Source organism: Bufo bufo, chromosome 3 (assembly GCF_905171765.1).
Source record: "Bufo bufo chromosome 3, aBufBuf1.1, whole genome shotgun sequence".
Classification (NCBI taxonomy): Eukaryota; Metazoa; Chordata; class Amphibia; order Anura; family Bufonidae; genus Bufo; species Bufo bufo.
In genome coordinates this window covers 620239305-620252302 of record NC_053391.1, presented here as the reverse complement: position 1 = coordinate 620252302, position 12998 = coordinate 620239305, and the positions used below count along the sequence as shown (strand labels likewise).

The following is a 12998-nucleotide window of genomic DNA, read 5'->3' as shown; positions in this document are numbered from 1 at the left end:
TAACTACTTAGAGGTTTTTCTGACACAGTTTATCATTTAGCTTTATAGCTGAGTGGTTAAAGTCCTTGCCTCCAATGTAGAAGGCTGTGAGTTCAAAACCTGGCAGAAACTTTTCAGAAAGAGACTAAATTGGATTTAAATACACTGACTCGAGCATTACACACAAGGTATTCAGCCAAACACTGCGATGTGCAGAGCATCACGATACTCGAGCCGAACTGGTGTTTGGCCGAGCATGCTCGCTCAACACTAGTTCTGACGAATCAAAGAATGGGGAAAATTAATCAGTGACATCAACACAAACTTACTGTTGACACCCTCTCCACTCTGTCAGGGAGCCTCTACTTGTATAAGCGTTTAATAGAACAGGTTATGTAGACATATATGTGGAATCAGCTGACGAGGGTGTATAAGGAGTGCACTTCTTCCTGTAAGGCTGAGTTCATACTTGAGTTATTTTGTCAGTTTTGGCCCTGTGTGTCACGAGGGTATCAAGAGCCACGTCTGACTCCGTTATACCCGGGGTCAGGAAGTCGCAGCGGGTGGCTGCGCGCTCTATATCTAAAGATCACGGTGTTTCTTAATGATTGTTTTCTGTGTTTGCCTTGCTATCCTTTTTGTCTCTCTCAGGGATCCGTAGCTTCTCCTCCTCAGCTGTTTCTTGTCTGCCACTCCCTACCTCCTTATATTCTCCCCTCACACTTCTCTAGTTGCCAGTTATAGAGCTTCCTGCCTGGACATCTATACTGACCCACTGGAGTGGTTAATCCTGGTTGTCGTTCCTGTGTGCTACCCTCCGGATCCCTGTTTGGCTTATTGTTGTCTCCTGTTGTCGCCCACCTGGGAATATATGTTGAGTCTGTGTTGTCTGTCCTCCCCTTGGTGTTTTCCCTTAGAGTTAGTGGTGCGGACTAGTGTTCCCATCGCCCTGTTCACTACCTAGGGCTCAGCTCAGGGAAAGCCAGGGCTTTAGGCACGTGATCGGCGTACGGGTGAGGAACCCGTCTAGGGACGTCAGGGCAGCCAGGTGCCAGCCGCCAGGTGAGTCAGGGGTCACCATCTTCCCTCTCACTTGGGCAGGGCCTTCCTCGTTCCCTCCCTCTGTGTCACGTATGTGATAGCCACGCCGACCGTGATACTGTGACTGCCCAAATAAGTGAAGTGTGCAGTGATTCTAAGAGCGACGCCTGTCATCTGCATGTCATAGGGACTCACAGTATTATTTCACTACCAAAGCAGTGTTATACACCACTATAAAGGCTCTCAGCAGCCAGGAAATAGCCGTTTTTTAAAGTAATTTGCCGCAAATTTATTTGGATCGAATCGAATTGTTCCCCTAAAAATTGGCGAACCGGCGAATCAAATTTTTGAAAAATTCGCTCATCTCTACTTACAAGCTAAGATTATTTCAATGATCTTTGAGAACTGCAATAATATACTATATTTATAGAGTAAATGACCATCCCTGTTCTGTTATCTGCTATTTCAGCTTCTTCAGGGAGGTGGAATTGATGTCATTGGCACATTTAATCATTGTATTATTTTATCCTCTTTCATAAATGTTAATTATTTTACCTCATGGGAAATGGTGACATTCACATAAAGTAGAGGACTGGTTTGCATTTTCTTCCTTCTATTAAAACCATCTAATGGTTTGAGACAAAATCCACGCTCGCCTTAAGCCTCTCTGTATTGCTGGAGGAGTCACCAAAGTTATGTGGAGGTGCAGGCCTCTAGATAACTTTGGCGCTTCCTCTAGCATGCTGTGCAACAGACTTAAATCTATACCAGCTCCCTTGCTAGGGTAGATTTCAGCCATTTACTAGAGAGTATGTGGCCTGTCTCAATTCCATCTCCTGCAGAGAGTGCACTAAGTGAGCGCTTCTCTCTCTTTATTCTAGCAATGAGTGGTGGTCTCAAGCACTCAGTCCTCCATGGATCAAAACCTTTGATGTGTCTCTATGACATTTCAAAAACAGTGATGCCTGATGGCAGTGACACTCACGCTATAAAAACAGAGAAAGCTGTTTTAAACCCTTTAAAGGAACATTTATCTCATCCTCAAAAAAAAAAAAAAAAAAACATCAGTAAAGACAGATTAAAGAAGATAACTAGGTTTAATAGAAAAGTAAAAAAAAAAAAAAAAACAACTCAGATGGATGTATTATCCATATAGTACCTTTACTAAAATACAGTATAATACAATATAAAATAACATTAACATAAATATGACTAAAATGTTGCCTCCTTTTATAAATTTGAAGGGTTTTCAAAAATCTTCAGTTTAAGGGACAAAAAATTCCAAATTTAAACGGAGTAAAATCAACAGTTGTCACATGTACTGACTGTCGGCGTAAAAGTGTTCTCAACGGTGCTATTTAAAAAGTCTATGCCCTGCAGTGCAATAAAATAAATCTGATATATTGTAATTTGTTTTGTTGCATCCTAAGTATTGGCATTTTAGGGAAGGAGATTCTCATGGGCCGAGTTTTATGTGCAGACACTACAGCCATCATGTCCCATTCTGGCATTGTTATATTGTTGGTGTTACATAGTTACATAGTTAATACGGTTGAAAAAAGACATAAGTCCATCATGTTCAACCAAGGGATAGGTGGGGACGTGAATCCCTCATTTATAATGTCTGTAATAGGAGGTTATCTGTTATGTTCTCCTTGTAATGTATCACAGACATTTAGCTGCCAGTTCTCACGTGTGGTCTCTTTTAAGCAGCATTCTACATGTATAGATTTAGTGCCAAAAAGTGGCTGCGTGAAATCTTCACCCCCCATTGTCAAAATGGTCATCACTTTAAAGTTCATGAAAGGACATCTTTCTTGGTGCAATGTCCAGGCAGACGCTGCTGGAAGCTGTGGCGGGTGTCTTTTCGTGTTTTAGCTCCATTCAGTGAGGCTAAACCCCAAGCAGGCCCACAGCGTTCAAAATGAGGAATTTTCGTGAAATATGTGGTGGATTATGCCTTTGCAAAATCCATGATCTGAATGTAGCCTAAGGGATTTTCCATTAAAAGTGTTTCATACCAATAAAACATAATGAAACTGATAAAAAAAAAAAAAAAAAAATCCAACCAATGGTCTTGAAAATTGTTTGGGATTGGTCTTAGATGGTGGTGGAGTGAAACTGCATCCATGATTGCTTGAGAAGTTTGGGAGTTGGGGCAGATTCAAACATCCAGATTCAAGACTCCAAATTCCAAAGGTGTGTTTTGACCATGGGTTTAATGACCCAAACAAACAGCATTAAAGATCACTAGGGTGCTGTGAGTTTGAGTCAGTACAAACCTCCTGAAAGTTTCTGGCTTTAAAATGGTTTTCCAGTTTGCATGAACATCCTTTAAAATAATAATTTTTGAAGGTAGCTGTAATTTTGTAATGTGAGTCTTTTGCCTTTAATGCTCCTATCTTCTGTTCTGGGCTGTGGTCACATGACCATGTCCATATAGCTCTAATTTATTTCCTGTGGGTTCATGTCCATGGGCATGTTAAAGCAGCAACAGAGGCAGTGATAGGGGAGTATCTATGTAACCAGCTGGTGGGAGAATGGTGAAAATGGGTCAGGAGAGTCCAATTAGAAAAAAGAGCATGGGGAATATGTACATGCGGTAAGGAACCACATAAGCATAGCTGTTAAAAAAACATAGTAATCATGGAAAACACCTTTAAGTAAAGTTTCACATAAATTCACAATCACCTCTTCTGCAAATGGGCATCAAGGTTGTAATGTAATGTGAATTCAAAAGATTTTAGAATGAATAAGCTTACGCAGGCTAAGTGAATAAATATATTAACTTACTAGATTACAAGACACATCATTACACAGAATGGTAATAAAAAGGGAGCAGAATTAAAGGGACAGAATCATTCAGTACTTAAAAATACCCTTACATTGGGGTCCCAGCTTTCAAACACTTAGAAGTCTTACTATTTGTGGCATATTCTGTCAATGCGTGACATAAAATGCTCTAGCAGTTCCACATGATATACAAAAAAAAGAAAATAAATCATATATTTTTCTGAATTTTTGTCTTCTCTCAAATCCCAGTAGAATAAGTAAAAGCAAACAGAAATGGCACTTCATGTGCTATAGGGGGTTTGTGTATCACAGTAGAGTAAAGAGATAGATTTCCCTTGGTAGGTTTTAGCTTTATGTCCGCAAGGCCTATCTTCCACAGTAGCCATCAGATTTTTGCATATTAATATGAATTAATACCTCTAGCTGTTTTACCAATAATCTTTCTAAGAATAATTTTCTGGGAAGGAGGGGAGAGAGAGGAGGGAAAAGAATTCAAAAATCTAAATTAATTAGCAGAAAGCCTCTAGCAAGCGCAGCACACTTTACTTAAAAAGGGTAGGCAGGTTATGCTTCTAATTATGTGGATGTTACATTTCACCTTCTTGGCTTCACTGTTATAAATACAGTGTGTGGAATTGGAGTTGTGAATGAATAAACAGGATATACTAAGAAGAGCTGCACGGTGGCCTGAGAGGAAATACAAGATTGATAATTATCCAACTAACATTTAAGGTGATATAATGCTAGCATATGCTGCAGAGAATGCTTTCATTCCACGGGATTAAATCACACATTGCTTATGGTCTGTAATTATGAATACTAGTGTTGAGCAAAGCGAAGCATTCTAAGTGGAATTCAGTACAAAGTTTAAGAAAACTTTGATTTTCAACAAATCCAAATTTCCTTTGCGCGTTGTGGTAATGAATCAGTTTTTCCTAAAATGGCGGCTGCATGTGTTACAATGTGAGATCACCCATAATGCCGTGCAGTCAGCCAATCCACAGATAGACATCCCCTGTGATGTCACAACCCTATAAAAGCCTCATCCCGCTCAGTCTCCGCTATTGTCGTGTGAGCTGAGCATAGGGAGAGACGTGGAAATCGCTCATGCTCTAGGTACAGTGTTACTGAAAATGAATAATAGAAGAATATTGGAGAGGAAGAGACTGCATGGAGAATGCAGGGAGACTTTTTCTGCATCAGTTTTATCTATTTATTCCTACATCAGCCGTAAATGTAATTCAATACCAATAAGATGGAAGCCTTTATTATTCCACTGCTAGCGTGCCAACCAATACCAACCAGTCTGCACCCCTTAAGGGGGCTAGAACTTAATGATGACCATCATTATTTCTTGCTGGATTTACTTCTTCTAAATCATCCTTCAAAGTCTCCACGTCTTCAGCAAGATGCAGAGAGAGGAGTAGCTGGATGTTCCTGATGACATTTTCTCATCAGTATTCGATGATGTGGAAAAGGAGGAAAAGCAGACGTCAGAAGAAGGGATCCCACCTGTAGGGCAGGAGAGCACTGGGGTTGGAGAAGTGGGTATGCCAGAGCTGATTAATATTCTGTGTTTACTGCCAAATAACCTGCAGGAGATTGCAGGCCAGAACAGAAATAATTTGCATATTATCCCCCCATCTAACCAGACAATCCCTATACCAGCAACGTCCCCTGTTTAAAGGTCGTCATTAACAATGAAAAACTATACAATGTGTTCTTCATTATTAAATGAAAGGAAGCTGTGGGCTAATTGGCTGCGCAGTTTGTCACAGCAGCATAGCCGCAACCCGCCCACAGCACAGCCGCTCCGTCTGGCCATACCCTAATACATGATTTATAGTGATTTGTGAAGGTTTATATGAGGTTTATACGCAAAAGAGTAGGGTATTCTGCTAGCAAAGCCACTTTATTTGTTGTCTAAGATGCATTGGAGTTAATTGGCTGCAAAATACCTTATATAATTGTAAATTATTCCTTAACTATCTGAAGGACCCGGCTTTGCTTGGGTATATTTCATCTATTTCATTTAATGTTTGTGTGTGTCTTTAAAAGATATCGACAGTATCCCCCCATAACAGTGATATCTACAGTACCCCGCCACCTTAACAGTGACCTCCACAGCCCCCCACCCCTTAACACTGACCCCCCCCACAGTGCCCTGTCTCCTTAAAATGGGACCTCCACAGCAGCCCACCCCCTTCACTTTGACCTTCAAAGTAGCCTGCCCCTTTAACAGTGAGTTTCACAGCACACCACTCCCTTGACAATGACCTCCACAGAGGCCCGCCCCCTTAACAGTGGCCTTCACAGCCCCTTAACACTGACCTCCATAGCGGACCATCCCCTTAACTGTGACCTCCACAGCAGTCTGCCCCTAGGGTGGCCAGAGGTCCAGTTTTAGGCCAGACAGTCCGGCTTTCGGACTCCCTGGCGCAGGGCCTAGACGGACACAGGGATGTCCTTTTAACAGCTTACTCTCAGACAGCAGCACTGTGCTATCTGAGCGTGAGCTACAGGGAGAAATTTACCCTCACTCCCACCCCTGCAGCTGACAGAAGTAGATTTTTAACTTCATTTTTTTAATGGAGTGGGAGGGTGTGTGGCCTAACCAGATCGGGGGTGTGGATTAGCGGGACCTAGAAGTTGATTTTTAACTTCATTTTTTAATCCCTGTCAGCTGAGGATGAGGAATGGAAGGGGGTGTGGCCTAACCAGATCGGGGGCGTGTCCTTTTGAACAGCTCACTCTAAGACAGCAGCACTGTGCTGTCTGAGTGTGAGCTGCAGGGAGAAAGTCACCATCCTTCCCACTTCTGCAGCTTTCAGAAGTTGACTTTTAACTAAATTTTTTTAAATCCCTGTCGGCCTATGAGTGGGAGGGGGAGTGGCCTAACTGGATCGGGGGGGTGGCTTAGGGGAACCTAGAAGTTGATTTTTAACTTCATTTTTTTCAATCCCTGCTGTCTACTGTGTGCTACTTTGATGCACCTATTGACATTCCTGTGTTTTCTACTTAAAAGGTTTCTGTCACCAGGTTTTGGGCTATAGAGATACGGACATGCACGGCTAGATCGCCGCTAGCATGTCCGCAATATATCTGTCCTATAGGGCTGTGTGCTTTTAATTTCTTTAGAAAAGGATTTTATAGATATGTAAATGAGTCTTGAATGTGTCCAAGGGGCTGTACTAACCTTCCTGGAGCCCAGCCACGCCCGCCTGTGAAGGAGCCCAGCACCGCCTATGTCCTCCGAATCTCCTCCTTTCATCAACTATAGATTGCCGTAATCTCGCGATGCGCAGTGGCGGTATAATGTTCTTTCCCTGTGCTGACATCAGCCTCAGGGAAAGAACTGCGCATCGCGAGATTACGGCAATCTATAGTTGATGAAAGGAGGAGATTCGGAGGACATAGGCGGTGCTGGGCTCCTTCACAGGCGGGCGTGGCTGGGCTCCAGGAAGGTTAGTACAGCCCCTTGGACACATTCAAGACTCATTTACATATCTATAAAATCCTTTTTTAAAGAAATTAAAAGCACACAGCCCTAAAGGACAGATATATTGCGGACATGCTAGCGGCGATCTAGCCGTGCATGTCCGTATCTCTATAGCCCAAAACCTGGTGACAGAATCCCTTTAAAGATTTCATATTCCTTTTTTTTCAAATGTAAAGAAGCCAGGTAGCAGCCCAATTTACAGTACTGATGATAATTATGTGTAGAACAGTAAATGGAAACCGAATCAGGAAGATGAGGAGATTGTGATGTCATATGAGGAGTGTGGTCGCGGATATGCTTCTGTTGTGATCAGCTCTGGAAGACGTAATGCTGCTGATGCTTTTCGTGCAAGCTTAAAATGTGTCAAACCTGGGTCAATCTCATTTTTTCAATACCACTATGTGTATGAAAACAGGCAGGCATTTCCCCACTTAAAGGCATCAATTTTGTAGAACTTGTTCAGAACAATCCACAGTTTTTTCCAAAACTACCATCTGTATATAAAGATGGTCCGACATTTGTTTCCAAAAGGAATACTTTTTGGACTGTTTTTTTAATAAAAAAAAAATTGGTATAGTGTGTTTCTAAACAGGCTGTTTGCTACCACCAGAATCCATGCGTTTCCCCATAGCCATATATGTCACTGTCACTTTAAGATTACTAATGCTGTCTTAGTTGTAAATACCTTGAAAGTAATTGCAAACAGACCTAGGAGAACCCAAAATGTCATAGACAACTCAGGGCAACCTGGGCACTTTCAGATTGGGTAAAATTAAATGTACCCAAAAAGAATCTTCTGACCAGCTCATAAGAATCTGACCTGAAACAAATTTCGAGAAATTCGCTCAGCTCTAATTGTTAATTTTTACGGTTGTTTTAGTCAGTGATTGTCGCATCCTCATCATTAACATGAGGAGGGTATAGATATGAATATCTATTAAAAATGAAATCAAGTTAAACATTGCCAGTAGTCTTGTGCTTTCCATTAGTATTTTTTATTTTTTTATCCAGTCGGAGGTTGGCATTAAAGGGAGCGAGGGGGAAGGGGGGGTCGTTCAAAAATTTGCTGTGGTCCCAGTCAGTTCTAGTTACACCATACACAATATTTTTACTTTTACTCTATGCTGTTGAATAAGGCCTTGTGCACGTGACTGTATTTTGAGACCACGCCCGATTCACATGTGGTGGACCCAATGATTTCTAAGCAGCTGCAAAAAAAGTGGACAGCACACAAATGTTATCCGAGTGCTGTTGCAAATGAGCTCTTAACAAGCTCTGCCTCTAATGCCAGCAGATGTAAGGCAGCAATCCTTTAAGTCAATGTACAGCTCTTTTGACTTATAGGATAGCTGTCTTATATCTGGTGGCATTAGAGGCAGATCTTGTTAAGAGCTCATTTGTATCCCTTTCTTCCCAGAATTCCAGAGGAGCATGAATAGCCTATAAGTCTCCTCATGCCGATTAAGTTGCTCTCTCCCCAAGGAGAAATAGTACTCCCCAAGTGCTGTTAGCATTCGTGCGGCCATTCCACAAATGGTATAACATGTCCTATTCTTTTCCACTTTGCAGATAAGAATAGGCATTTCTTTAAGAAAAATGTGGGATGCACACGCCCCGGTATCCGTATTTTGTGGATCCCTGGTTTGCAGACCCTGAAATGGCAATGGCAATCTGCATAAGGCCTAACAATGCTCTAATGCTCTTTAGATATCTAGATTGTAATGCCATAAAGAAGCATAAAGCATTAACTTGAAAAGCTCAATTAGACAAAATGGCACTTACTATAACTATGAAATGTTCCAAGTGCGGTTAATTCAGTTCACCGGTTTGCCAATTAGCTAAGTGGGTTAACTTCCTAGCATGGCACAATGGGGCAGATTTATTAACACCATGCAAATGTTAAACCAGAAAATTTTAAATTGCGACAAATTTATGAGAATGGAGTCTGCCAAGTATGTTAAACACTTATCAAAACTGTCAATAGAAACTTAAAAGTGTTTTATACACATAATAAATAAGATGCAAGCAGGGAGAAGGAGAAGTAACTGGGGAGGGAGCCAGAAGTAGTTCTGCCAAACGTCGATTGTGCCCTTAAGATTTAGACTTTAAAAGCAATGTGTCACGGACGTTCCCGCGACAGGTGGTAGGAGATCGGTGAGACTTGCAACACGTGGTTTGATCTGACATGTTTTCCGTTTGGATCAAACGACGTCTGTGTTGTTTCTGGTGCTTGCCACACCTTCTTTCCCCAGGTGTGGCTTTTATGGTCATTTAACCATTTATTGTTGTTTCTCCCACTATGTTATTCAGTTTATAGCTTCAGTTTGATTTGTGGATAGCTGGTGTGTGGATCTCGGCTGAGTTCCTGGAACTGCAATAACCACTTGAAGTTAAGTGTTTTCTTTGCCTTTTGTATTTTGTTTGGGTTATTTTGTGTGTTGCATTTCCCGGTCATTTGTATTAAGGCCCGAGGGAGACTCCTGTTTGTCCTTCCTGTTGGAGGAACAGGTTGTCTCAGTCCTGACATTAGTACCATGGTCCTATAGGGTGAGTTAGGACATTAGGTATTCCAGTGTATGAACTCACCTACCTCCAGATGCAGAGTTAGCAGTCGCTACCGGGCCCAGGAGCCCGAGGGGGCCCAAAGACCCTTGTGCCACATAAGACACTGGCATTATAGAAAGTGCATACTAGTCAATTTACACCTCTGGCTGGAGGGAAGGGGTTAGGTTAAGAATTTGGCATGAGGGGGTGCCCTTTCAATGTTTGTCTCAGGCAGCAGGAAGGCTATGTGCTCCCCTGCCCCTTGCCAACAAGCACTGAGGGACGGGGGCCCAAGCTGAACTCTTGCACCAGGGTCCATGAGCTTTTAGCTACACGCCTGCCTACCTCTAGGGTCAATTCATACTGGTAGTTAGTCAGGACTTTGATTAGGGTTTTACTAGGAAGTGTGCATCTCCTTTCCCTAGTTTCCAGGCCTTATTCCCTCACCCCTTTCCTTCCTATGTTCGGTGTGGTGTTTCCCTCCCACACCCGAAAGTGACACAATGCCTCTCTGGTGCATAAATATATGGAGCAATGGCAGGACAAAGTTACCAAATTTCCAGATTAGAAGAATTTACCGGCTGGGAGGCTGGGACACCTACAAGATATCTTACTATATGGCAACCCTGGTTCATATTTATAAGGTGTAACTCACTGGTCTAGTCCTCCCCTTATTCCACTGCGCACAACTATCTTCTCCTCAATATTTCTCTCTCAGCACTTACAATTGTACTATATGACTTTATGTCATCAATCATCAACCTTGTTTTTGTTGGTCAAGAGGATTTATCGCATAGTGTACCAGTTCTATTCTGCAACATCAGGCCTGAGTGCCTGCTTGAAAGTGTTTTATGGTATTTGGTCTGTTCTAATTTGAATATTCAATAAACTCATTTGAAAAGAAATTTAGAGCCTGCCATGTATAGTACAATTAATTTTTTAACTTAATGTATGCCAGAATAAATCTCTTCAAATATGCCCACCATATTTAGGACAATGACATTGAAAACAGGAATCTACTGTTATAGGAGTGGCCCCATTAGGACAACCTTTATCCAAGTGCCTGTTAAGACTCCATATAAAAACCTGGGTTTCCCCGGCAATAACAGTTGGTTGTCAAGGGTTCTGGTAGTCAGATCCACATCATTTACTGTAGCTGATCTCCAGTATGTACTTGTTTAGAGGAGCATGGGGACAATCAGATGGGACATCCCCATTTAAAGGGGTTTTGTCACTTCAGCAAGTGGCATTTATCATGTAGAGAAAGTTAATACCTTGCACTTACTAATGTATTGTTATTATCCATATTGCTTCCTTTGCTGCTTGTTTCCATGGTCATAACCACCCTGCAATCCATCAGTGGTGGTCGTGCTTGCACACTATAGGAAAAAATGCTTGACCAAGACTGTGGGCGCTCACATAGGCTGGTGTTTTTGTATAGTATGCAAACACGGCCACCGCTGCTGGATTGCAGGGTGGTCATAACCATGGAAACAAGCCTTGTATAATGCTATGGAAAAATGAGTCTAGCCAGCAAAGGAGGCAATATGGACAATAACAATACATTAGTGATGTGCCTTATATTAATTTTATCAACATGATAAATGCTATTTGCGGAGTGACAAAACCCCTTTAAGCCTCAATTGTCTCGACCGAGGAAAAAGATTCTTCCATAATATGAAACTCTCCAGTTGTCGAATTTTAAAACTACAAATGAAAACTCAATTATGCACATAATTATTATTATTTTTTTTTTGTTTTTTTACATTTCTCAACTGTAGTAAGCAGGCACTATTCCCAAATCAGTGATGGAATGGTACAATCTCATATGTAAGTCCATTTACCTATATCCCACCAAGAAAAAGACATTGATTTAATTGTGTAACACAGATGAATAAGAAAATAATTAACTCGCCTGTTTTTCTCCACTTGGCTTTTTGTGATTTAATAGTAACTCAACTGCTCCAACCACTTCTTTCCTTATAGCGTGTAATAAAGCGTCTCCCACATAGACGTTAAAGCTTAGCAATAGTTCGATAAGTTCAAGGTTTTCATTTTCAATAGCAATTAATAGAGCGGTTCTTCCTAAGGGGTCAATGCAATTTATATTGATTTTGAAATAAATTTCCGCTTCTTCAAGTGCTTGCTTCACGCTGGCGTAATCACCTTTCTCCACTGAAGTCAGGTAGGCTTTCTCATGTGGGGAGAGTTCAGACTCTGAGCGGACAATGCGAAGAGGGATCCGATCTTGGAAGTGAGAATTATTACCTTTACATTTGTAATAAAACTGAGCCATATTTTATGCCATCACTTTCTGTCTCTGAAAAAGAAAAAGAAATGTATGAATAGGGATCACCAAAACATTTGCCTCATGTTGTACGTTTATTACACTATAACATTGTACTTTAAAGGCATTTTTCCGAGATTTGCACATTTTCACCAATGTGTGATTGGTGGGGGTCCACAAATCAACAGAACAAGGAAAGAGAAGTGCTAGCTGTACAGTGCACAGCACAGCGGCCTCTACACAAATGTGGCTGTCTCTGGTACTGCACCTGAGCCTTGTCCACTTGAATGGGCCAAGATGGTATTCCAGACAAAGCCATTTTTCTCTTAAAAGGGTTGTTCCAATGACTAATGTAAAAAAATGAAAACCAAAGATCATATAGTATCTAGCAACCTCTTTCTAACAAAGCTAGAACCAGCCGTGTACCTCACATGGATCCAGGGATCTCCTCATTCATATTTCTGATAGATTTCTATCAAGCTGACAGCTCAAGGGAAATGTCATTTCTGCTGCAGCTCAGGGGGCATGTCTTTGCTCTCACTATCACAGCTCAGGGGGCGTGTCTCAGCTCTCACTATCACAGCTCAGGGGGCGTGTCTCAGCTCTCACAGCTCAGGGGGCAGATGAAAGAATAAACTGAGCATGTGCGACCATCTCAGTGAGCAGGTCAAAGAAATGAGAAAAAGAACAGACAGCAGGTGGCGCTATACAGATACATTTTATTGAATAGCTCAGTGACTATACAAAAGTTGCAATTACATGCAGTTACAAAAGTATTCAGATCCAGGTGCTGGTTGGAAAACTGTAGAATATTTTTCGTGGGACAACCCCTTTAACTTCATTGAAGGGGCCTCA

General features: G+C 41.7%; 1 protein-coding gene across 1 annotated transcript in view; it reads right to left on the bottom strand.

Moving 5' to 3' along the window:
* TRPC4 (transient receptor potential cation channel subfamily C member 4) overlaps positions 1–12998 on the bottom strand; it is a 467661-nt gene that overhangs the window by 316647 nt on the left and 138016 nt on the right. The window contains exon 2 of the mRNA XM_040422436.1: positions 11772–12176. Coding sequence (XP_040278370.1) covers positions 11772–12152 — 381 coding nt within the window. The 5' untranslated portion in view covers positions 12153–12176. The remainder of the gene's footprint in view (positions 1–11771; positions 12177–12998) is intronic.